General features: G+C 37.2%; 3 protein-coding genes and 1 long non-coding RNA gene across 4 annotated transcripts; 3 read left to right on the top strand and 1 right to left on the bottom strand.

The window, feature by feature from the left end:
* The first annotated feature begins 14502 nt into the window (after positions 1–14502).
* On the top strand, positions 14503–15682 carry LOC137174513 (complement C1q-like protein 4). The gene is made up of 3 exons (XM_067579866.1): positions 14503–14773; positions 14929–15057; positions 15271–15682. Exons 1-3 carry the CDS (start codon positions 14548–14550, stop codon positions 15549–15551), a joined length of 636 nt encoding a protein of 211 aa, XP_067435967.1. The 5' UTR covers positions 14503–14547; the 3' UTR covers positions 15552–15682.
* A 4312-nt stretch (positions 15683–19994) lies between these two features.
* On the top strand, positions 19995–21198 carry LOC137174515 (cerebellin-1-like). Its single transcript, XM_067579867.1, has 3 exons — positions 19995–20272; positions 20423–20551; positions 20787–21198. Exons 1-3 carry the CDS (start codon positions 20047–20049, stop codon positions 21065–21067), a joined length of 636 nt encoding a protein of 211 aa, XP_067435968.1. The 5' UTR covers positions 19995–20046; the 3' UTR covers positions 21068–21198.
* A 988-nt stretch (positions 21199–22186) lies between these two features.
* Positions 22187–23937, bottom strand: LOC137174358 (uncharacterized). Its single transcript, XR_010925348.1, has 3 exons — positions 23748–23937; positions 23208–23385; positions 22187–23008 (listed from the first exon to the last, which is right to left on the bottom strand). It is a non-coding gene; the product is annotated as an uncharacterized lncRNA (long non-coding RNA).
* Positions 23938–25583: 1646 nt separating this feature from the next.
* On the top strand, positions 25584–27045 carry LOC137174874 (complement C1q tumor necrosis factor-related protein 6-like). Its single transcript, XM_067580377.1, has 3 exons — positions 25584–25859; positions 26010–26138; positions 26382–27045. Exons 1-3 carry the CDS (start codon positions 25634–25636, stop codon positions 26660–26662), a joined length of 636 nt encoding a protein of 211 aa, XP_067436478.1. The 5' UTR covers positions 25584–25633; the 3' UTR covers positions 26663–27045.
* The last annotated feature ends 505 nt before the right edge of the window (positions 27046–27550 follow it).

Raw genomic sequence — 27550 nt, 5'->3', positions numbered from 1 at the left:
ATACAGAAAACCCACATTTTCTTGTTTTATTGATTTTCAAAAGGCGTTTGATTTTGTTGATCATGATCTCCTGAAATATAAGCTTTACCAAATAGGTGTTAATGGAAAATGTTATCTACGCCCTCTGGTGTTAAGCAAAGTGATGTTCTATCACTAACATTATTTGCTGTTTTTATTAATGATTTGGCAAGAGAGGTAAAGCAGCTGGGGAAAGGGGTATCATGTGGCCATTTTGTTTGAAAAAGTTTATGTTCCAGATTTAGATTTGATAGGTTTTGAGAATGGAGCTTTAATTGAATATCTTTTTGATGATGTTTTTGCATTTTCTGAATGCCTTCCTAAATCATGGAAGATGACACTGTTTGACCATGAGAGATCATATGACAATAGCTTGATTTAATGTAATCAAGCAATTTACATTCTAACTATAAGGTTCAGCAACAGATTGAGGTTAGCACACAGATTTTGCAGCTGAAAAATGTGTTTAATATGAATGGAATGAAGCTATGTAAAAGTGGATCATCTATCACCTAATACTGGAAAATTGTAATTTTAAAGACATCAGAAAAGGTTCACATACACAACAGACACATATGTCTGACATTTTATGTCTGACAAGTCACTGGTAGCACATAAAACAGCGCCCTCTGCTGCACCAAACCAGTGCAGTGAAGCAGTACTGGACGTTACCAAGGTGTTGGACCATCTGATGGGAGTCAGCATTAAAGAGCCTAAAATGTTGAGTGGAGAGGCAGTGACTTGGTGACTGAAGTCTGTGGCTGGATGAGCTCACTGTGTAAACTGAATTTAGTTAAAGGCTTTTAGTCTCTTTTTCTTTTTCCTCTTGTTTTTCTTCTTCTTAATATTATTATTATATTATTATTATGAATAGTAGTATTAACATTACATTTTAAATGCTTTATTTGAATCCACTAATTACATTTCAAATAAAGTAAATACTAAAAAATTAAATAAATTAAATATCAACAGAGGTTATATACATCTTTTGTGCTAATGGTGTGTTCCTGCAGCAGTACCAAGGGGACAGGTGTATGAACAAACACACATCACTACCTTCAATGGTTTTCTGCTTAGTCAAATATGAAAAAAGGATAACTCTTGAATGATTTAACCTTTGACTGGGACACAGTTTTACACAGTTATTATTCATGAAAAGAAAACTGGTGCATTTATGACGGTTTGAATTGAGTATTGTTCATTGTTTAATGAGTCAAACAACATTTAATGTTGCAAAGCTTTCAGTTTTGTTACTCTTTACATCTTTTGTTCAGTGTTTATCAGTTTTAGATCAAGTGAATTTAAAATTTCTTGCTACCAAACGTAAAACAATTTCAGAAATTATAATATTTCATAATTTCATAATGAATCTTAAAACATCTTTAAAAATCTGTTCAATGAATGTTCAGCTGAACTCAATGGGTTTTTTTGACATTCTTAACTTTTTAGGATACATCCAAGCATGCATAGTACTGAGTAAAAACTCTCCAGAAATCCTCCATTCTTTTACTTTGAATAAAGTGAAGCTTGTTATGTCCTTCATGCATCTTTCAGTTTCCTTTTTTTTTTTTTGATGAAAAGAACAATCTGTTAAACATAATTAATCCACATAATCTATCCACAAGAATATGCACACAATCTTTTCTCATATGTCACTCACTACAGATAATTCATTAATACAAGTGTTAATATTACAAATGTGGCTGCTAATGTTGCAGCAAAATGATGCAACATTACGTTATTTCTAATGATTCAGAAAATATGAATGACAGGATATTGTGATAAATAAATAACATAGAAAAATATTAAAAACCCATTTTTCTGCACAGTTTGGTTGAAAGTTTTGAATCTGTTGTACCTGTAACCACAATTAGCATCAGGAGCATGCTCTGCTGCACCTATAAGCACAACAACTGTGATGTTCTGGTGTACTGACACACTCTGGAGTACACTTGTACATCACTGCAGCGAGGTGGGAAATTCAACCAGCAAAGAAATGATTGTCAAGCTGGTTGAAGGCATTTAACCGACAATATACAAATCACAACAAACAGAAACTTAATACAGTGTCACAAAAATTCTCTGTAATGGAAAGACACACTGGATACAAATTTTGGGAAGATAAGACTGTTTGACCATGAGAGATCATATGACAATAACATGAAATGGACACATAATTTAAATGTCACATGAAAACAGTTTATTGTCATTAAGCAAGTTACATTCAAACTATAAGGTTCAACAATTGATTAAGGTTAGCACAAAAAAGCTGAAATGAAAGACATCAGAAAAGGTTGTGTGACCACTGTAATTATGTAGCAAAGAGACTATTCTGTAGCACAAGCATAAAATCACATCAACATTTTTTAATAAGCAAAAGACGCATAATTTAGCCAAGCTTGACAAAGCTGTAGATAGCAGGCCATTACTAAATCTCTGAAAACTTGGCCTTACACATGTCAAAAATATCATATGAAAGATTTATAGCTTTTACTCAGGATTTTTTTTTTTTGAATCCATCCATTGGCATGTACAGGGAATCTGAATGTTTAATATAATACAAAATACATATGCAATGAATTTTAAAGCATCACTTTGTTCATTGATAAGAATTAACCATTTGTGAAAAATATATAAATTCACATTTTTTGGTGAAAACAGGTCTCTTAAGACTATTAAGTATTTTAATCAAACCAACAAACCAACTGCTATTTCTGTGAATGAGTTAACTGTATGTGTGACTCTGTCAGGGTGGATCACTGTGGCTGAGACCTGATACAAGAAATTCAAAGACTGAAGCATTGATCATGTACACAGGAAAATACTGTACTGCACATAATCTGCAACAGTCATAAAAATAAATACAGAAAGGACAATATGTGAGTATAACAGCAGCTGCAGCACAGTGACATCAACACATTTTTTTATTTTTTACCAACACCATGAAAAAGAAAACAGAGAAAATGTTTTTAAAACTTCTCAAACATCAGCTCTATTCATTTCACCTTGCTTGATACAACACACCGTATTATCTGTAACATGTGATTTACAAAATATATGTAGCTCAAGATTCGTTCACATTTTCATGAACACAAATTATTCATTTAGCAAAGCTTGACAGAAAGTTTAGGTGCAGGCTATATTGCCTGGCTCTTGGTTGTTGTATTTCTCATAATGAACAGGGCGGCACTGATTTCCAATCTTATTACATGCCACAATCACATGATGATTCCTGTTTTGTTTTTTGAAAACTGTGCAATCATTATTGGATTGCACATCATATACCAACATGGGTAATGCGCTGAGGCACAAGTTACCTTGCAGGTGCCGGCCAGCGCCACTACAGATCTGCAGGACATTTTCCTCATCGGCCTCATTGATGAAGGACTGCACAGGAGCTCTGCCACAGAGTTGGTTATTCTTTAAGTGCCTGTGAAATGAGATCATGTTAAGGTTCTGCTTTTTTTTTAGCAACCAACTAATTGCATTCACCTGCTTTTGACCAGTTTTTAGAGGACTAGTTTATATCTGAAGAGAAATAAAATGTGACCTTTTGCTACAACACATACCTGTTTCAGTTTGAAGCTAAATCTTTCTGTGTTGTAGTCTAACTGCCAGATCACTCAGGTAGGCTAATTATGGGTGATCCCATCCAAAGTTAAACATTGAACTGATATGGGATTAAGAAGAATCCACTAAATTACAGTTTAGCATATGTTTTCAGCATTACTGGCTCTTTCACAAGAAAAAATAATTGATTTAACATTTTGACTCACGTTTTCCATTTATCTTCAGAATTTGTGTCAAAGGAAGGAAGGATGTGTCTCTTCATGAAATCATCATATGCTCTCATCTCGCTTTCGTCCTGACAGGGGTTTGAGCAAACAAAGGCTAGAGTGAAGATGATGGGAGTCAGGAGAATGATGTTCATTTTGTCTGGAGTGGAGAAAGAAAGAGAGTTTGAGTTATTGAGCAGAGTAATTAGTTGCTCAACAACAAAATAAACACACACACACACAAGTAATTTGTGAAATTCTGTACATGCAAGGTTTAAAATTAACATCCAGTAACTGCAGAATGGAAATGCTTGCCAAATAAATCACAAAGATCTTCATCTGGACATAACATATACTGTAGGGGCTAACTTGTAGGTTTTCTCCATATTTTAAATAAAGGACGAGTCACCAAAAATTCCAAGGAAGGAGATGGAATTTTTAAATTGAGGTTAAAAATTAATTATATTAAAAAATGCCAAAATTTTTAGAATTTTAGAGAAAGAGGGAGGAAGAGGGGTTTTCTTACCTTTCTCTGTTGTCGTGTTAGTCCGGAGAGGAACAATACCGATTGATGTTTAAGTGCCTGTTAGAACTTCTAAAACGTTTTGTCTGGAGTGGAGAAAGAAAGAGAGTTTGAGTTATTGAGCAGAGTAATGCTGTTGTTCAAAAACAAAAAGTAATTTGTCAAGTGCTGTACATGCAAGGTCTAAAATGAACACCCAGCAACTGCAAAATGGAAATGTTTGCTAAATAAATCATCATCATGACATCTAGCTCTTGTTCCTCTGGAAGTGTGATTTGAACTACAAAACACTGAACAAAGCATCTGCCAAATAAATATGTTATTATCAAAAACCTACCACCATCTTCATCTGGACATAATATAAACTGTATGGGCTAACTTGTAGATTTTCTCCATATTTTAAATAAAGGAGGAAACACCAACAATTCCAATACAGGAATTTTTAAATTGAGGTTAAAAATGAATTACATTAGCCATAAAAATGCCAAAAATTTTATATATTAGAACTTTCTTACCTTTTCGCTGTTGCTGTTTTTATCTGGAGAGGAACAATACCGTGGTGGCAGTTTCTGTAACAAAAGACTCACAAACCAGAGGATGTCTTTCCGGGTTTAATACCCTTGCAAGCAGGTACAGTACCAGACACAGATACAGAGAGCTGTCTTAGGTAAAGTACAAAGTTATGCTCTGAGCAGTCCATTATTATACTCTCAGCAGATAGATATGGCCGGCCTCCTCTTCAGTTATCTCTACACACACAGTTTGCTATTGTACACTCAACAGAAAGTGTAGTTGGACTCCTTTTCCTATCTCTACACATGTACAGTCCATCATTGTCCTTTAAACGGACAGGTGCTGCTGGCTACTGTTATCTCTGAAAAGTAGTTACGCCTATACACAGGATCATAGAACATGACCAAAGCATAAGTGTAAGTAAAACAGTATCAGAATAGGTGTAACATATTGTATTTTTCCATAACAATTACCAATTGATTAAGTGCCTGTTAGAACTCCTAAGATGTTTCTCCCCTTTTAAACTTCCTCTCTCCTCAGCATCTTGGACACATTTGATCACAACCAATTATCTTCAGCCAAAACAAAGCTTAACAGCCATTCACTTTACTGCATATACCTTATGTCTAATGTGTTTGTTGACACAAACCAACTGCTATTTCTGTAAATGGAGAAGTGGACTTTTGTTTTGATACACTGTATGTGTGAACATGTCAGCATGAGTCACTGTGTGTCTGAGACCTAATACAAGAAAACAGTGAGACAGTAACACTCATCCTTGTAAGCACATGGGAAATACTGCACTGCACATAACCTGCAATCCATCCAGTCATTACAACAAATACAGAAAGGACAATATGTGTAACTGAACTTCAAATTCTGTCAACATAACAACAGCTACAGTACACGCATGCAGTATTCAGTGGTGTATGTTGTTGATACGATATTCAATTCAATTCAATTTTATTTATATAGCGCCAAATCACAACATATAATACGACTTTGATACTTTTCATAGACGTACAAAACACATTAAACAGTCATGACAATCATACATATCACATCATATCCTCCGGACTCAGATCTCAGTTAGCAGATCACTGATCTTGGTTTAGCAACAGTATAGATTGATGTATAAAAGAATTCTTCAGCCTTTTGTGTTTATATTGACTCTAAATCACCTATTAGAGGGCAGAAGTTGGCATTTTCTGTTTAAAAACATGCAAGGAGTCACAAGAGATACTGTTAGCAACTCAGTCTGAACAGGCTCTTTTTGTGAGCTACTTGTAAGGAGTGTTACACAAGTTGGCCAATAATCTTTGCACAAATTCAGATTTGTTTCTATATTTTGGTTTGAAGTTTCACAGATAAGCTGCTGAACCAGGCCATACTGCAGTACAGCATGACACTCTGAATAACTGATCGTCAGTCACACTCATACAAAGGGTGTCAGATATATAACTCTTACAGTATTCATAGTGAGTTCTGCAGGACACACTAGAAGAAACATGATTTCTTCTTTACATGATGAACATGTTAGAGAGAAGAGGGTGTAATGATAAAAATGAATGGAAACAGTTATAGGCAGAGGTGAATAATAGTGTTCAACTAAATATTATATGTAATGTGGATTTAACAAAGACATATACTGGATGGTCTGATATATTCATGATATTTGTCTTCAAAAACTGATCAGGAACTGGAACGTCCCCAGTTTGAGTCTCACCAGGGAACCTTAGAAAATGTCATTCCCCTTCTCTCTCTCCTCATTCCCTGTCATCTCTCTACTAGGGGTGTGCCCAAATACAAATATGTTATTCAGCAAAGCACAAATAGTGGGTTTTTACGAATATTTATTTCGTACTAATATTTTAAAAATGATTTGTTTTCTAGAAGAAAAAAAAAAACATGTTAAATACCAGTTTGCAGGTCGGCTACATCGCTATCTCAGTCTCTCTCCTCTGCTCCACTGTTACATCTATCAGCAGGTCTCAACGAGGGGAGTCACATCCACCTGATGCATGACATACATTTCCTTATTTGGACCTCACTTCCGGATTTGGGGGTTTTCCCCAGAGATAAAGCTGAGCTACTGACACAAGCGAAGTGCTTTCAAGGGACTCTCCATAACCTGTTGTTCCTCTTTTCCTTTTGACAAGTTAGGTTGTAACAAATAGGCAATAAATGAAAAGTGCAAAGCAATAATTGCCTTTGAAGTTCTTCCAGTAATCCAGTGATTTTATCATGTAAATCCTATGTGCTGAAATATACAGGGCACCCCAAACTTACCTAGTCCTGTGCCCTGGGTAACTGAAGAATCACATAAAAGCAGACTTTGGAGAATTAACAGAACAATGGGGTACAAACGACGCAGGTTGAGATAACAAGCAGCCTTTTTTGCCTTAAGCTGTAGCTTTTTATCTGGGAGGTGGTGGTCAGGGATTTGGCCTTGAGGTTTCTGATGCATGAACCAGTCAGGTGACAGGAAAGACAGGCAAAGGGACCAGGAAAGATATACGTGCTGTAGGAAATACAAGGAGGAGGGCCACTAGGTGAGGGAGACAGATGCACACACAAAACACAAGAGTTCTCCCAGAGGTTGCATATAACAGCATTTCACTGCAATAGTAATACAGTGATAAAATAAATTGTAAGTAGACTATTAAATTTGGCCGATATCAATCAATCAATCGATATGCACTGAAATGCCAACAATCACCAATATACAAAATATCATATATTTTCAGAGTAAATTTTCTTTGTGAAAAGGGTGTATTGATATTGAAAGTACACAGTCAGATAAAGAATAATGAACATATAGTTTATTACTCTTCATATATGGTTACACATGTGGCTACCAATTAATGACACATAAAAATGCCTACTGGGAATAAACCTATTATGGTAATATATGTCTGCTTGTAAAAGTTGAGCTTTGGGATAACTATTTCTATAAAAAGAAGAGTGGGTAGATTGTGTTTAGATGGGTGTACACTTCATCCCTGGACTTGCATGAATAATATAACGGTGAGAGATACTCAGTGAATAGAAGAAATGCTATTGAAGAGCTCTGTTTAGAAGTTTTTTAAAATGAATGTTGCTTGTGTAGACGGTGACAATTATTCAGACAATAGTTGTGCTTGTGTAGACGATTTTGGTTGTACTGGTGCAAATGGAAGTATGTCCTTGAAGAATGTGAGTGGATCTTAAAAGAGCCTTTGGATTAAATATTGTATAAATGACACCATCACCGTGCCAAGGAACAGCACCATCCAGGCAAAAGGGTGAAGTGAAGGTCTCCCTCAGTCGAATGGCCTCCCATGTGGCATTGTTGGAGTTCATCCTGATGACATCATAGAGTACATCAGCTGCACCACGCTCCTCTGGCACACAGCGAGCTTCTAGTCTTCCTCCATCATATCTGTGAGCCTCTTAAAGTTGTGAAGGATATAAATAAAGGAGGAAACACCAAAATTCCAATGGAGGAATTTTTAAATTGAGGTTAAAAATGAATTACATTAGCCATAAAAATGCCAAAAATTTAATATATTAGAACTTTAGAGAGAAAGAGAGGTTTTCTTACCTTTTGCTGTTGCTGTTTTTATCTGGAGAGGAACAATACTGTGGTGGCAGTTCCTGTAATAAAAGACTCACAAACCAGAGGATGTCTTTCCGGGTTTAATACACTTGCAAGCAGGTACAGTATCAGACACAGATACAGAGAGCTATCTTAGGTAAAGTACAAAGTTATGCTCTGAGCAGTCCATTATTATACTCTCAGCAGATAGATATGGCCGGCCTCCTCTTCAGATATCTCTACACACACAGTTTGCTATTGTACACTCAACAGACAGTGTAGTTGGACTCATTTTCCTATCTCTACACATGTACAGTTCATCATTGTCCTTTAAACGGACAGGTGCTGCTGGCTACTGTTATCTCTGAAAAGTAGTTACACCTATACACAGGATCATAGAACATGACCAAAGTATAAGTGTAAGTGTAAGATATTGTATTTAAGTATACATACTGTATTTTTCCATGACAATTACTGATAGATTAAGTGCCTGTTAGAACTCCTAAGATGTTTCTCCCCTTTTAAACTTCCTCTCTCCTCAGCATCTTGGACACATTTGATCACAAGCAATTATCTTCAGCCAAAACAAAGCTTAACAGCCATTCACTTTACTGCATATACATTATGTCTAATTACCAGTAATTTTAGTTTATGTGCATGTGTTTGTTGACACAAACCAACTGCTATTTCTGTAAATGGAGAAGTGGACTTTTGTTTTGATACACTGTATGTGTGAACATGTCAGCATGAGTCACTATGTGTCTGAGACCTAATACAAGAAAACAGTGAGACAGTAACACTCATCCTTGTAAGCACATGGGAAATACTGCACTTCACATAACCTGCAATCCATCCAGTCATTACAACAAATACAGAAAGGACAATATGTGTTACTGAACTTCAAATTCTGTCAATGTAACAACAGCTACAGTACATGCATGCAGTATTAATGATATGATATGACTTTATTGATACGACACTGAAATTCATTTTGCATCCTTAGGCTGTTCTGTTTAAGAGGCTTACACACAGATTAAACATATAGTTACATATATAGTTTAGTTTGAAGTTGCACAGATAAGCTGATGAACCAGGCTGTACTGCAGTGCAGCATGACACTCTGAATAACTGATCATCAGTCACACTCATACAAAGGGTGTCAGATATATAACTCTTACAGTATTCATAGTGAGTTCTGCAGGACACAGTAGAAGAAAAATGATGTGGGTGTAGTGATAAAAATGAATTGAAAAAGTTATAGACAGAGGTGAATAATAGTGTCCAACTAAATATTATATGTAATGTGGATTAAATAAAAAATATATATACTGTATGGTCTGATATATTCATGATATTTGTCTTAAGAAGCTAAAGATGAACCAAAACATGCCTGGTTTGAGTCCAGCTGGGGACCCTTATAAAATGTCATTCCCTGTCATCTCTCTACTGTCAATGATCTGATTAAGGAATAAAATGCTCAAAACCAAACATGCAAAACACCAAAAAAAAGTACCAGGTGTCACACAAAGCTCTGTACCATGAATATATGAAGCAAACACCTATTCCAGTTTCTTGGAGTACAAGGTTCAGAGACATCAGAAGGAACCATAGACAGGAGCCAAGCTACACAAGGTCCTGGGTAAAAACAGGGAAGAGACCTTTGGACCTCTGATGCATGGACCAATCAGGTGAGAGGAAAGGCAGGTGAAGGGACCAGGAAAAATATATCCTGCTGTAGGAAATGCAAAGAGGAGGGCCACCAGACGAGGGAGACAGATGCAGACACAAAACACAAGGGTTCTCCTAGAGGTTGCATGTAATAGCATTTCACTGCAGTGGTGGTGAATAAAATAAATCGTGAGTATTATTACTATTACATTTGGCTGCTAATATACAAAATATTATATATTTTTAAAATAAATTTCCTTTGCGAAAAGGGTGTACTAGTATTTAAAGTAATGAACATTTAGTTTATGGTTACACATGTGGCTACACATCTATGACAAATAAAAATGCCTGCTGGGAATAAGTAACAATGGACGTGTATTGTAAAGCTGAGCTTTGGGAAAACTATTTCTATAAAAGGAAGAGTGGGTAGATTGAGTTTAGGTGGGTGTACACTTCATCCCTAGATTACATGAATAACATAACGTTGAGAGATACTCAGTGAATAGAAGAAATGCTATTGAAGAGCTCTGTTTAGAATTGACGTTTTTTAAACTGAATGTTGTTTGTGTAGACGGTGACAATTATGTAGACAACAGTTGTGCCTATATAGACGGTTTTGGTTGTACTGGTGCAAATGGAAGTATGTCCTGGAAGAATGTGGGTGGATCTTAAAAGAGCCTTTAGGTTAAATATTGCACAAATGACACCATCACTGTGCCAAGGAACAGCACCGTCCAGGCAAAAGTGTGAGGTGAAGGTCTCCCTCAGTCGAATGGCCTCCCGTGTGGTGTTGTTGGAGCCCATCCTGACAACATCCTGGAGAATATCAGCTGCACCATGCTCCTCTGGCACACAGCGAGCTTCTGGTCGTCCTCCCTCATATCTGTGAGCCTCTTAAAGTTGTGAAAGTTACAGGTGGCCTTCACACAGAGCTCAGCAATGGCAGGGCTGACTCCAATAATGAGTCAGTACATACACCACTGGGAGGAAAGGATGCCAAATGTAGTTGAATATCCTCTGCTCTCTGGTGATGTTGGAGCCTGGGAAGGGTCACATCATATTTATATGGAGGGAGAAGGCCTCATCTCCCATGAAGACATAGGGCAGGTTTCCATGTAGCTCTGCTCCTGGAATCACTGCGTCTGGTGTGAGGTCCAGGGTGCCGTCTCTGAGGCCTTCACCAAAGGCAGAGTTGTACAGGATCCCACCATCACTGGTTCTGCCATATCCGCCAGTATCAATCACAGACATAATGGGCATCCACAACTGCCTGGGGGACGATGGAGAATATCCCCTTGTGATTGTAGTACAGCAAACCAGAGTTTGATGGTGCTTGGATCACCACATGCTACCTGCTGTAGAACAATCTAGCAGTACATCATTTAAACCCTCTATGTCAGTTGTTGGCATAAAATGCTGTTCCCACAGGTATTTTCACTGCACCTGTCGCAGGCTTTTATTACTTCACCTTCTTTTATCATTCTTTGGGATCACACCAAACATGTCTATCCTTCCATAAGAACGTCATGGTGACAACCTGAGTGGATAATAGAGGCAACACAGAGTTCTTGCAGGTGCAGCAAGGAGATCATTTATACATGTGCTTGGGTGCAATTGCAACACAACATTTCAAAAAACGGAAAAGGTAGGCCACTGTACTTAATAGATATATATTTTATTGTGCCACAACCCAAAGAAATCTTGTCATTGTGTCAATTTCACAATGTTTAAAGACCAACAAAAAGGCATTAGACAGGTAACAATCAAAGGTTAACATCAATGGTGTCCATAAAATGTTAATATTATTTCCTCATTGCTCTTCCACTGAACAGTTACAGTTACTGAACAGATTATTTACAATAAGATAATAAAGTCACATGTCAAGTGGAATGTTAAAAAGTAACAGGTCATTAATAAATAATATAAAAGCAGTCAGAGGGATCATAGCAATCAGAGTGTAGGAGATTGAGGGATCTTGAATGAACTTGGAGGATGACATTTACGGTTTTATATTTTGTGTTGCTGTTCTTAGGCTTGACTTTGGCCCAGGATGATGCCAATGCTACTGACATAGAAATAAATAGTCAAACACAGTTTGCCTGCTTGCCTGACATGTGATCTTCCAACCCAGTCTTACAGCAGTGTGTGAAATAGTCACGAAATTGAATCTATAGATTTGTGTGCATGGACACGAGTTTTCCATTTTTCGTAACACTCAGCACGACTTTGTATGTATTTCAATTGGAAGTATGTTTCTTACCTGCATCACATTTTTTTTCAGTCGGGACCCGGGGGCACAGAGGTTTTGTTCTCAATAACAAATGTCTGTATCCATGTTTTTATTTCTTTATTTTAATTTTATCAGTAGCCTACAGTCAATGGTCTGAATCAGTCCTGTGGGCGTACCACATCTCTATCACCTCTTTATTCCTCCCATTCCTAGAGCCATGCTGCTAATGTGACCTGTGTTGTGTAGACAAGCACAGTCCTGCACTCACAACCTTGGACATGGGAGGCTGGTGCACCAGCTAAGAGGCTACAGTCCATGGGTGCTAGCATCTGTTGCAAGCATGTCTCATAGGGTGTCGAGAAGTGATGTTTACTCACTGCACAGCATTGTACCCTTAGCGTGTCTAAACACAGTCTGTCTGCTCTCCAAACATTTTCTTAAAGTAAACAAAGCCCTTCTTTCCAAAGATTTTCATGGCAAATGATTAATCTGTCAATTGTGACTCACACTCTGTTTCCACAGTCATCTTCACTGCACCTGTTGCAGGTGTTTATTATTTTACAATCTTCAAATATTCTGGAAAATAACAGGAGACAAGGCTTTTTCTGTACAAGAACAACCAAAGAGTAGTCATGATACAGAATCACCAAGTAGTCCATGAAACTGCTCATAATGGAAGCAACTACCATACAACTTTCAGTGTTTTTTTGGTCAGTCAAATATGAGAATGGAATTTACCACTTTATTGAGATAATTATTACCTAGATGTATAGATATCTCCACTTCAGCACTTCAGGTCAATAATACATTTCTCATGATTAGAATTTAAATTCAGATTACTAAAGAGAAGGCAGTCACTCACATTGTAATTTCAGAGAAATAAATCACTTGAATATGAGTGCAAAGGGTCCTGTTTCATTTACTGCTTTATGTCATGAAGCTACATACAGCATATAGATTTAAAGCAGATATAAGCTGCATTCATAATGGATTTATTTCATGCACAGCCATGTTCTGTAATTGCTTACTGCTGCATGCCATGAATCATATCAGCAGTCTACATAGTGTGTATGTACCTGCCTATAATCCATTGATATCAGCTTTTATGATACGGATATTGATTCCAGCTGATAGCATTTCCAGGGTCATGTAGCTTGACAATCTCAAAAAGAAACCATAAAATTCTCAGGTTTGCTGATCTTTGGTTATTGTTTCTTTGAAGCTAGATTTCCCTAAAAGTTTTATAGGAATGTTGTTATCCAAAACTGTAGCCTCAAAGTTACCCTTTATGTCACATCCCATAATCCAGTGAACTGCATGTCTTCTGAACGACACAGATCTGTTCTGCTGTTGTGATTTGTAAGAGAATTGTTTCTAGCCTCTAACATACCAAAGCTGCAAACACAATCCAGCCATTCACCCATAACCACAACTCTGCTTTACCTGCTTGCTTCAGCCATCAAAAAGAGAACCAACAGGAGAAAAAAAAACATTTTAAGCAAGAGAGATAGGCTGAGGATGAAGACATATATAATTAGCTTACCTTTAATCATTTGTTGGTTTACTTGACTTGCCAGTTGTAAAAACAAGTCTCCAGAGGCATTTGTGGGTGCTCACCTAAGTGTGTGTGTGTGTGCACCTAAAACGCATCCCAGGTGTGTTGCAGCTGTACAGAAATTGTTCTGCCTCTAAAAAAAAACCCCACTAATCTAAGTCAATTACATCTGGGGTGGCCAATAGGGTGGCCAGGCTTCCCCACAAATCAGCACTTGGATAGAGGCCCCAAGTCTGCCTATGAGGTTGCAAGTTTCACTACAGGCATATGAACTGACCTGGATTCTGTCTAAACCAACATTTCCATTTCATAAAATGTTGTGTTTTCTGAAATGTTGTGTGTTATGTTTTTAGTTTTGTAAATGTGTTTTCCAAAGATATTGGATGTACTTAATTTCATTGTGCCACAACCTAAAAAAGTCTTGTCATATCAATTTCACAAAACAACAAAAAAGGCATTAGACAGTAACAATCAAAGGTTAACATTGATGGTGTCCAGAGAAAATATTATTTCCTCATTGCTCTTCCACTGAAACAGTTAATGGATCATTTACAATAAAATAATGAAGTCACATGTCAAATGGGATTGTTAAAAATTAACAGGTCGTTTTTAAACAACATAAAAGCAGTCAGAGGGATCATATCAATCAGAGTTTAGGAGACTGAAGATCTTGAATGAACTTGGAAGATGACATTTACGGTGCTGTTTTTTGTGTTCCTGTTCTGCGGCTTGACTTTGGCCCAGGAGGATGCTAACGCTACTGACACAGAAATAAATAGTCATACGCAGTTTGCCAACTTGCCTGACACGTATGAGCTTCTGAGAGAGTTTGGTGCCATGGAGGAAAAGCTGCAGGCTGTTGAAACCAGACTGCAGGACAGTGAAAACCAGATTATGGATCTGAGAAACAAAGGTAAAGTCAAACATTTCCTGTGGTTGATTTAAAGACTTTATTTAAGAATGAATGAATTGTTTTGTTCATTATGATGGAATAAACAAAGATGGAGGATATTAGTAGGATGGAAATACTTGACAAAATAACAATGTAGGATGTTTTACTTTACACAGAGGGAACCAAGGTAATATTCAGTGCAGCAACAGGTGGCAGTGGAACAATCGGACCATTCAACACAGACACGACTTTAATCTACAGAAGAGTGATAACAAACATCGGTGGAGCCTACAGTCAATACACAGGTAAGATATGATAAATACATACACACATATATTCATTTAAAGATTTAAGATTTTAAGATCAGCATTTCAGCAGGATGCCTTTCCTCATGAACAGGATGAGCAGGTAGCAGGTGCAAAAAAATAATGGAACGAAAGATACATTTCATCTGAAACTCTCTCTTAAAAAAAGTTGTTGTTAGGCCACAACCAAAAACCTGTTTTTTGTTTCCACAGGTATCTTCACTGCACCGGTTGCAGGTGTTTATTACTTTACCATCTTCTATCATGCTGGAGGAGAGCATGAGGCAAGGCTGTACTTGTACAAGAACAACCAGCTGATGGTGATGACTCATGATCACCCGTCAAACTCTGACACAGCTGATAATGGTGGAAATGCAGTGTTCCTGCAGCTGCAGCAAGGTGACCAGGTGTATGTCCAGTTGCCTGCAAACTCTCATGTTTGGGGAACTAACCACCACACAACGTTCAGTGGTTTTTTGGTCACTCAAATATGAGAATGGATAAATAATTTACCACTTTATTGTGATACAGAATCATTTCTGACCATTAGAATTTAAATTCAGATGTCTAAAAAGAAGGCAGTCACTCACAATGTAAATCAGAGAAATAAATCACTTGAAAATGAGTGTAATGAGTCCTCTTTTATTTACTGTGTTGAGTCATGAAGTTGACAGTTTTGTTACATAAATATTTTTTAAAACAGTTATATGTTGCATCCAGAATGTTGTTTGTCTGTAGGAAGATGAACAAATGTGTCACTAAATTCTGACATTTGAACACTGAATGGATTTATTTCATGCACAGTTAAGCTCTGTAATTGCTTATTTATGTGCTGGTGGTGGGGCTCTTGACTGGGCTGCAGAGGTGAATGGCTGTATGTTTATGCTTGGCTCCATAACTGGCCTTGCACAGCTGCATGACATGAAACATATCAGTAGTCTGCAGAGTGTGTATGTACTTGCCTACAATCCACTGATATTGATATTCTACTGTACAGCCACAACAAATTAATACACTGAAAAGTTTACAATGTTGTTGGTAAATTGTGCTTTTAAAGCTGCTACAGCAAGGACAATAAACATGAGGTTTGGGTTGTTCAAGCTGGAAGTTGTAAATACTACTCATAAATGAATAAATCACTGAAGCAACAACAATTGTAGCTTCACAGCAACAAGGGTCACACCTACACACTTATTTTTGTTAGGGAGGTTTTCTCACCTGCTCTGATCAGCCAGCCTCAGTCTAGAGTTGATCAATACCAAGTAAGGTTTAAGTCTCTGCTAGAATTTCAAAAGTTAACCTGCCTTTTTAAAACCTCCTCTTATCTTGTGAACATTTGATCACAACCAATCATCTTCACCCAAAACAAACAGTTTAACAACCAATCAAATGACTGCAAATGTATCTTTTACAATATGTGGTATGTCTATGATAATTACCTGTAAATGTACAAACAAACTGCTATATCTGTAAATGAGGAAGTGAACTGTATATGTGACCCTGTCAGGGTGGATCACTGTGGCTGAGACCTAATACAAGACAATGCAAAGACTGAAGCAGCTTAACAGCCAATCAAATGACTGCAAACGTATCTTTTACTATATACGGTCTGTCTATGATAATTATCAGTAAATGACTGTACAGCAGGGTAATGCACATGTGTTTGTTGACACAAACCAACTGCTATTTCTGTAAATGAAGAAGTGAACTGTATGTGTGACTCTGTCAGGGTGGATCACTGTGGCTGAGACCTGATACAAGAAAATGCAAAGACTGAAGCATTAACCATGTACACAGGAAAATACTGTACTGCACATAATCTGCAATCTATCCAGTCATTAAAACAAATACAGAAAGGACAATATGTGAGTATAACAGCAGCTGCATAACAGTGACAACAACAAATGTAAAGCCAAACATCGTTTTATTTTTTACCAACACCATGAAAAAGAAAACAGAGAAAATGTTTTAAAAACTTCCCAAACATCAGCTCTATTCATTTCACCTTGCTTGATACAACACACTGTATTATCTATAACATGTGATTTACAAAATATATGTAGCTCAAGATTCTTTCACATTTTCGTGAGCACAAATTATTCATTTAGCAAAGCTTGACAGAAAGTTTAGGTGCAGGCTATATTGCCTGGTCTTTCATTGTTGTATTTCTGATAATGGACAGGGAGGCATCATATTACATATTACATGCCACAATCACATTTTGATTGAGTTTTGTTATATCGCTAGCTTCAACTTCGCAACCCTGTGTGGATGTGACATGATATACCAACATTGTTGACTTGCTGATGCACAAGTTATCTCGCAAGAGCCGGCCAGCGTCACTACAGATCTCCACGACTTTTCCCTTATTGTCGTTGTTGATGAAGGACTGCACAGGAACTCTGCCACAGAGTCCTAACCTCATTATCTGTATAAAGAGATCATGTTAAGGTTCAACTTTTTTTTGGCTTGCTGAGTTGCTGCAGCACTTTTGCTCTAAAGTCCAAAGTTAAACATTGCAATGATATAGGATCAAGAAGAATCCACTAAATTACAATTCAGCATAGATTTTTAGTATTACTGGCTCTTTCACAAGAAAAAATAATTGATTTAACATTTTAACTCACTTTCCCCATTCCTCTGGAGAATTTGTGTCAAAGTTAGGTGGAAGGATGTGTTTCTTGATGAATTCATTGTATTTGTCTATCTCACTTCTCCCCTGACAGGGCCTTGAGGGAAAGGTCACGCTAGCAACAGGGGCTAGAATGAAGATGATGGGAGTCAGGAGAATGACGTTCATTTTGTCTAGAGTGGAGAAAGAAAGAGAGTTTGAGTTATTGAGCAGAGTAATTAGTTGCTCAACAACAAAATAAACACACCAACAAGTAATTTGTAAAATTCTGTACATGCAAGGTCTAAAATTAACATCCAGTAACTGCAGAATGGAAATGCTTGCCAAATAAATCACAAAGATCTTCATCTGGACATAACATATACTGTAGGGGCTAACTTGTAGGTTTTCTCCATATTTTAAATAAAGGACGAGTCACCAAAAATTCCAAGGAAGGAGATGGAATTTTTAAATTGAGGTTAAAAATTAATTATATTAAAAAATGCCAAAATTTTTAGAATTTTAGAGAAAGAGGGAGGAAGAGGGGTTTTCTTACCTTTCTCTGTTGTCGTGTTAGTCTGGAGAGGAACAATACCGATTGATGTTTAAGTGCCTGTTAGAACTTCTAAAACGTTTCTCCCCTTTTAAACTTGCTCTCTCCACCACATCTTGGACACAACCAATTATGTTCAGCCAAAATAAAGCTTAACAGCCAGTCAAATTACTGCATATAACCTATGTCTGATTGCCAGTAATTTAGTGTACGTGCATGTGTTTGACACAAACCAACTGCTGTTTCTGTAAATGTGCATGTACATGTAAAAGTGCACTTTTGTCATGACATACTGTATGTGTGAACATGTCAGGGTGGGTCACTGTGGCTAACACCTTATACAAGAAAATAGTGAAAAATAAGCACTCATCATCATGGCCCTTGTAAGTTCATGAGAAATAAGCTGCACATAATCTGCAACAGTCATTAAAACAAATACAGAAAGGACAATATGTGTAATTGAACTTCAAATTCTGTCAATATAACAACAGCTACAGTGCATGCATGCAGTATTCAGTGGTGGATGTTGTTGATATGATATAAGACTTTATTATCAGCTTACACTGAAATTCATTTTGCATTCTTAGGCAGTTCTGTTTAAGAGGTTTACACACAGATTAAACATACAGTTATACATATGACACTTTTCATAGACATACAAAAAACATTAAACAGTCATGAATCATACATATCACATCATGTCCTCCGTATTCAGATCTCAGTTAGCAGATCACTGATCTTGGTTTAGCAACAGTATAGACTGATGTATAAAATAATTCTTCAGCCTGTTGTGTTTATATTGATTCCAGCTGATAGCATTTCCAGGGTCATGTAGCTTGACAATCTCAAAAAGAAACCATAAAATTCTCAGGTTCGCTGATCTTTGGTTATTGTTTCTTTGAAGCTAGATTTCCCTAAAAGTTTCATAGGAATGTTGTTATCCAAAACTGCCTCAGCCTCAAAGTTACCCTTTATGTCACATCCCACAATCCAGTGAACTGCATGTCTTCTTAACAACACAGATCTGTTCTGCTGTTGTGATTTGTAAGAGAATTGTTTCTAGCCTCTAACATACCAAAGCTGCAAACACAATCCAGCAATTCACCCATAACCACAACTCTGCTTTACCTGCTTGCTTCAGCCATCAAAAAGAGAACCAACAGGAGAAAAAAAGCATTTTAAGCAAGAGAGATAGGCTGAGGATGAAGACATATATAATTAGCTTACCTTTAATCATTTGTTGGTTTACTTGACTTGCCAGTTGTAAAAACAAGTCTCCAGAGGCATTTGTGGGTGCTCACCTAAGTGTGTGTGTGTGTGCACCTAAAACGCATCCCAGGTGTGTTGCAGCTGTACAGAAATTGTTCTGCCTCTAAAAAAAAAACCCCACTAATCTAAGTCAATTACATCTGGGGTGGCCAATAGGGTGGCCAGGCTTCCCCAAAAAATCAGCACTTGGATAGAGGCTCCGAGTCTGCCTATGAGGTTGCAAGTTTCACTACAGGCATATGAACTGACGTTGTGTTTTCTGAAATGTTGTGTGTTATGTTTTTAGTTTTGTACATGTGTTTTCCAAAGATATTGGATGTAGTTAATTTCATTGTGCCACAACCTAAAAAAGTCTTGTCATGTCAATTTCACAAAACAACAAAAAGGCATTAGACCGTAACAATCAAAGGTTAACATTGATGGTGTCCAGAGAAAATATTATTTCCTCCTGGGATTGTTAAATATTAACAGGTCGTTTTTAAACAACATAAAAGCAGTCAGAGGGATCATATCAATCAGAGTTTAGGAGACTGAAGATCTTGAATGAACTTTGAAGATGACATTTACGGTGCTGTTTTTTGTGTTCCTGTTCTGCAGCTTGACGTTGGCCCAGGAGGATGCTAACGCTACTGACACAGAAATAAATAGTCAAAGGCAGTTTGCCAACTTGCCTGACACGTATGAGCTTCTGGGAAAGTTTGATGCCATTGAGGAAGAACTGCAAGCTGTTAAAACCAGACTGCAGGACAGTGAAAACCAGATTATGGATGTGAGAAACAAAGGTAAAGTCAAACATTTCCTGTAGTTGATTTAAAGACTTTATTTAAGAATGAATGAATTGTTTTGTTCATTATGATGGAATAAACAAGGATGGAAGATATTAGTAGGATGGAAATACAAGATAATGATTTAGGATGTTTTACTTTATACAGAGAGAACCAAGGTAATATTCAGTGCAACAGTAGGTGGTGGTGGACACATCGGACCATTCAACACAGACACGACTCTAATCTACAGAAGAGTGTTAACAAACATCGGTGGTGCCTACAGTCAATACACAGGTAAGATATCATAAATACATACACACACATTTATTCATTTAAAGACTTACCATTTTTGTAAGATCAGCATTTCAGCAGGATGCCTTCCCTCATGAACAGGATGAGCAGGTAGCAGGAGCAAGAAAATAATGGAACGATAGATACATTTCATTTGAACCCCCCCCCCCCAAAAAAAAAAAAAAATCTTAAACTATGTTGTTAGGCCGCAACCAAAAACCTGTTTTTCTTTCCATAGGTATCTTCACTGCACCGGTTGCAGGTGTTTATTACTTTACCATCTTCTTTCATGCTGGAGGACAGTATGCGGCAAAGCTGTACTTGTACAAGAACAATCAGGTGATGGTCATGACCGGTGATCACCCGTCAAAGTATGACTCAACTGATAATGGAGGAAACGCAGTGTTCCTGCAGCTGCAGCGAGGTGACATGGTGTATGTCCGTTTGCCTGCAAACTCACATGTTTGGGGAAACAACTACCACACAAGTTTCAGTGGTTTTTTGGTCACTCAAATATGAGAATGGATAAATAATTTACCACTTTATTGTGATACAGAATCATTTCTGACCATTAGAATTTAAATTCAGATGTCTAAAAAGAAGGCAGTCACTCACAATGTAAATCAGAGAAATAAATCACTTGAAAATGAGTGTAATGAGTCCTCTTTTATTTACTGTGTTGTGTCATGAAGTTGACAGTTTTGTTACATAAATATTTTTTAAAACAGTTATATGTTGCACCCAGAACATTGTTTGTTTGTAGGAAGATGAACAAATGTGTCACTAAATTCTGACATTTGAACACTGAATGGATTTATTTCATGCACAGTTAAGCTCTGTAATTGCTTATTTATGTGCTGGTGGTGGGGCTCTTGACTGGGCTGCAGAGGTGAATGGCTGTATGTTTATGCCTGGCTCCATAACTGGCCTTGCACAGCTGCATGACATGAAACATATCAGTAGTCTACAGAGTGTGTATGTACTTGCCTACAATCCACTGATATTGATATTCTACTGTACAGCCACAACAAATGAATACACTGAAAAGTTTATAAAGTTGTTGGTAAGTTGTGCTTGTTAAGCTGCTACAGCAAGACAATAAACATGAGGTTTGGGTTGTTCAAGCTGGAAGTTGTAAACACTACTCATCAATGAATAAACCACTGAAGCAACAACAATTGTAGCCTCACAGCAACAAGGGTCACACCTACACACTTATTTTTGTTAGGGAGGTTTTCTCATCTGCTCTGATCAGCCAGCCTCAGTCTAGAGTTGATCAATACCAAGTAAGGTTTAAGTCTCTGCTAGAATTTCAAAAGTTAACCTGCCTTTTTAAAACCTCCTCTTATCTTGTGAACATTTGATCACAACCAATCGTCTTCACCCAAAACAAACAGTTTAACAACCAATCAAATGACTGCAAATGTATCTTTTACTATGTATGGTATGTCTATGATAATTACCTGTAAATGTACAAACAAACTGCTATATCTGTAAATGAGGAAGTGAACTGTATATGTGACCCCGTCAGGGTGGGTCACTGTGGCTGAGACCTAATACAAGACAATGCAAAGACTGAAGCAGCTTAACAGCCAATTAAATGACTGCAAACGTATCTTTTACTATATACGGTCTGTCTATGATAATTATCAGTAAATGACTGTACAGCAGGGTAATGCACATGTGTTTGTTGACACAAACCAACTGCTATTTCTGTAAATGAAGAAGTGAACTGTATGTGCGACTCTGTCAGGGTGGATCACTGTGGCTGAGACCTGATACAAGAAAATGCAAAGACTGAAGCATTAACCATGTACACAGGAAAATACTGTACTGCACATAATCTGCAATCTATCCAGTCATTAAAACAAATACAGAAAGGACAATATGTGAGTATAACAGCAGCTGCAGTACAGTGACAACAACAAATGTAAAGCCAAACATCGTTTTATTTTTTACCAACACCATGAAAAAGAAAACAGAGAAAATGTTTTAAAAACTTCCCAAACATCAGCTCTATTCATTTCACCTTGCTTGATACAACACACTGTATTATCTATAACATGTGATTTACAAAATATATGTAGCTCAAGATTCTTTCACATTTTCGTGAGCACAAATTATTCATTTAGCAAAGCTTGACAGAAAGTTTAGGTGCAGGCTATATTGCCTGGTCTTTCATTGTTGTATTTCTGATAATGGACAGGGAGGCACTGATTTTCAATCATATTACATGCCACAATCACATTTTGATTGAGTTTTGTTATATCGCTAGCTTCAACTTTGCAACCCTGTGTGGATGTGACATGATATACCAACATTGTTGACTTGCTGATGCACAAGTTATCTTGCAAGAGCCGGCCAGCGTCACTACAGATCTCCACGACTTTTCCCTTATTGTCGTTGTTGATGAAGGACTGCACAGGAACTCTGCCACAGAGTCCTAACCTCATTAAGTATCTGTATAAAGAGATCATGTTAAGGTTCAACTTTTTTTTGGCTTGCTGAGTTGCTGCAGCACTTTTGCTCTAAAGTCCAAAGTTAAACATTGCAATGATATAGGATCAAGAAGAATCCACTAAATTACAATTCAGCATAGATTTTTAGTATTACTGGCTCTTTCACAAGAAAAAATAATTGATTTAACATTTTAACTCACTTTCCCCATTCCTCTGGAGAATTTGTGTCAAAGTTAGGTGGAAGGATGTGTTTCTTGATGAATTCATTGTATTTGTCTATCTCACTTCTCCCCTGACAGGGCCTTGAGGGAAAGGTCACGCTAGCAACAGGGGCTAGAATGAAGATGATGGGAGTCAGGAGAATGACGTTCATTTTGTCTAGAGTGGAGAAAGAAAGAGAGTTTGAGTTATTGAGCAGAGTAATTAGTTGCTCAACAACAAAATAAACACACCAACAAGTAATTTGTGAAATTCTGTACATGCAAGGTTTAAAATTAACATCCAGTAACTGCAGAATGGAAATGCTTGCCAAATAAATCACAAAGATCTTCATCTGGACATAACATATACTGTAGGGGCTAACTTGTAGGTTTTCTCCATATTTTAAATAAAGGACGAGACACCAAAAATTCCAAGGAAGGAGATGGAATTTTTAAATTGAGGTTAAAAATTAATTATATTAAAAAATGCCAAAATTTTTAGAATTTTAGAGAAAGAGGGAGGAAGAGGGGTTTTCTTACCTTTCTCTGTTGTCGTGTTAGTCTGGAGAGGAACAATACCGATTGATGTTTAAGTGCCTGTTAGAACTTCTAAAACGTTTCTCCCCTTTTAAACTTGCTCTCTCCACCACATCTTGGACACAACCAATTATGTTCAGCCAAAATAAAGCTTAACAGCCAGTCAAATTACTGCATATAACCTATGTCTGATTGCCAGTAATTTAGTGTACGTGCATGTGTTTGACACAAACCAACTGCTGTTTCTGTAAATGTGCATGTACATGTAAAAGTGCACTTTTGTCATGACATACTGTATGTGTGAACACTATCCTGGTGGGTCACTGTGGCTAACACCTTATACAAGAAAATAGTGAAAAATAAGCACTCATCATCATGGCCCTTGTAAGTTCATGAGAAATAAGCTGCACATAATCTGCAACAGTCATTAAAACAAATACAGAAAGGACAATATGTGTAATTGAACTTCAAATTCTGTCAATATAACAACAGCTACAGTGCATGCATGCAGCATTCAGTGGTGGATGTTGTTGATATGATATAAGACTTTATTATCAGCTTACACTGAAATTCATTTTGCATTCTTAGGCAGTTCTGTTTAAGAGGTTTACACACAGATTAAACATACAGTTATACATATGACACTTTTCATAGACATACAAAAAACATTAAACAGTCATGAATCATACATATCACATCATGTCCTCCGTATTCAGATCTCAGTTAGCAGATCACTGATCTTGGTTTAGCAACAGTATAGACTGATGTATAAAATAATTCTTCAGCCTGTTGTGTTTATATTGATTCCAGCTGATAGCATTTCCAGGGTCATGTAGCTTGACAATCTCAAAAAGAAACCATAAAATTCTCAGGTTCGCTGATCTTTGGTTATTGTTTCTTTGAAGCTAGATTTCCCTAAAAGTTTTATAGGAATGTTGTTATCCAAAACTGCCTCAGCCTCAAAGTTACCCTTTATGTCACATCCCACAATCCAGTGAACTGCATGTCTTCTTAACAACACAGATCTGTTCTGCTGTTGTGATTTGTAAGAGAATTGTTTCTAGCCTCTAACATACCAAAGCTGCAAACACAATCCATCCATTCACCCATAACCACAACTCTGCTTTACCTGCTTGCTTCAGCCATCAAAAAGAGAACCAACAGGAGAAAAAAAACATTTTAAGCAAGAGAGATAGGCTGAGGATGAAGACATATATAATTAGCTTACCTTTAATCATTTGTTGGTTTACTTGACTTGCCAGTTGTAAAAACAAGTCTCCAGAGGCATTTGTGGGTGCTCACCTAAGTGTGTGTGTGTGTGCACCTAAAACGCATCCCAGGTGTGTTGCAGCTGTACAGAAATTGTTCTGCCTCTAAAAAAAAAACCCCACTAATCTAAGTCAATTACATCTGGGGTGGCCAATAGGGTGCCCAGGCTTCCCCAAAAAATCAGCACTTGGATAGAGGCTCCGAGTCTGCCTATGAGGTTGCAAGTTTCACTACAGGCATATGAACTGACGTTGTGTTTTCTGAAATGTTGTGTGTTATGTTTTTAGTTTTGTAAATGTGTTTTCCAAAGATATTGGATGTAGTTAATTTCATTGTGCCACAACCTAAAAAAGTCTTGTCATGTCAATTTCACAAAACAACAAAAAGGCATTAGACCGTAACAATCAAAGGTTAACATTGATGGTGTCCAGAGAAAATATTATTTCCTCATTGCTCTTCCACTGAAACAGTTAATGGATCATTTACAGTAAAATAATGAAGTCACATGTCAAATGGGATTGTTAAATATTAACAGGTCGTTTTTAAACAACATAAAAGCAGTCAGAGGGATCATATCAATCAGAGTTTAGGAGACTGAAGATCTTGAATGAACTTTGAAGATGACATTTACGGTGCTGTTTTTTGTGTTCCTGTTCTGCAGCTTGACGTTGGCCCAGGAGGATGCTAACGCTACTGACACAGAAATAAATAGTCAAAGGCAGTTTGCCAACTTGCCTGACACATATGAGCTTCTGGGAAAGTTTGATGCCATTGAGGAAGAACTGCAAGCTGTTAAAACCAGACTGCAGGACAGTGAAAACCAGATTATGGATGTGAGAAACAAAGGTAAAGTCAAACATTTCCTGTAGTTGATTTAAAGACTTTATTTAAGAATGAATGAATTGTTTTGTTCATTATGATGGAATAAACAAGGATGGAAGATATTAGTAGGATGGAAATACAAGATAATGATTTAGGATGTTTTACTTTATACAGAGAGAACCAAGGTAATATTCAGTGCAACAGTAGGTGGTGGTGGACACATCGGACCATTCAACACAGACACGACTCTAATCTACAGAAGAGTGTTAACAAACATCGGTGGAGCCTACAGTCAATACACAGGTAAGATATGATAAATACATACACACACATTTATTCATTTAAAGATTTACCATTTTTGTAAGATCAGCATTTCAGCAGGATGCCTTCCCTCATGAACAGGATGAGCAGGTAGCAGGAGCAAGAAAATAATGGAACGATAGATACATTTCATTTGAACCCCCCCCCCCCCCAAAAAAAAAAAAAAAAAAAAATCTTAAACTATGTTGTTAGGCCGCAACCAAAAACCTGTTTTTCTTTCCATAGGTATCTTCACTGCACCGGTTGCAGGTGTTTATTACTTTACCATATTCTTTCATGCTGGAGGACAGTATGCGGCAAAGCTGTACTTGTACAAGAACAATCAGGTGATGGTCATGACCGGTGATAACCCATCAAAGTATGACTCAACTGATAATGGAGGAAACGCAGTGTTCCTGCAGCTGCAGCAAGGTGACATGGTGTATGTCCGTTTGCCTGCAAACTCACATGTTTGGGGAAACAACTACCACACAAGTTTCAGTGGTTTTTTGGTCACTCAAATATGAGAATGGATAAATAATTTATCACTTTATTGTGATACAGAATCATTTCTGACCATTAGAATTTAAATTCAGATGTCTAAAAATAAGGCAGTCACTCACAATGTGAATCAGAGAAATAAATCACTTGAAAATGAGTGTAATGAGTCCTCTTTTATTTACTGTGTTGTGTCATGAAGTTGACAGTTTTGTTACATAAATATTTTTTAAAACAGTTATATGTTGCACCCAGAATGTTGTTTGTCTGTAGGAAGATGAACAAATGTGTCACTAAATACTGACATTTGAACACTGAGTGGATTTATTTCATGCACAGTTAAGCTCTGTAATTGCTTATTTATGTGCTGGTGGTGGGGCTCTTGACTGGGCTGCAGAGGTGAATGGCTGTATGTTTATGCTTGGCTCCATAACTGGCCTTGCACAGCTGCATGACATGAAACATATCAGTAGTCTGCAGAGTGTGTATGTACCTGTCTATAATCCACTGATATTGATATTCTACTGTACAGCCACAACAAATGAATACACTGAAAAGTTTATAATGTTGTTGGTAAGTTGTGCTTGTAAAGCTGCTACAGCAAGACAATAAACATGAAGTTTGGGTTGTTCAAGCCGGAAGTTGTAAACACTACTCATCAATGAATAAACCACTGAAGCAACAACAATTGTAGCCTCACAGCAACAAGGGTCACACCTACACACTTTTTTTTTGTTAGGGAGATTTTCTCACCTGCTCTGATCTGCCAGCCTCAGTCTAGAGTTGATCAATACAAAGTGAGGTTTAAGTCTCTGCTAGAATTTCAAAAATGAACCTGCCTTTTTAAAACCTCCTCTTATCTTGTGAACATTTGATCACAACCAATCATCCTCACCCAAAACAAACAGTTTAACAAC

This window comes from Thunnus thynnus, chromosome 22 (assembly GCF_963924715.1).
Source record: "Thunnus thynnus chromosome 22, fThuThy2.1, whole genome shotgun sequence".
In the NCBI taxonomy this organism is placed as follows: domain Eukaryota; kingdom Metazoa; phylum Chordata; class Actinopteri; order Scombriformes; family Scombridae; genus Thunnus; species Thunnus thynnus.
Note: the sequence above shows the minus strand (reverse complement) of the source record. Positions and strands in the feature narration are given on the sequence as shown.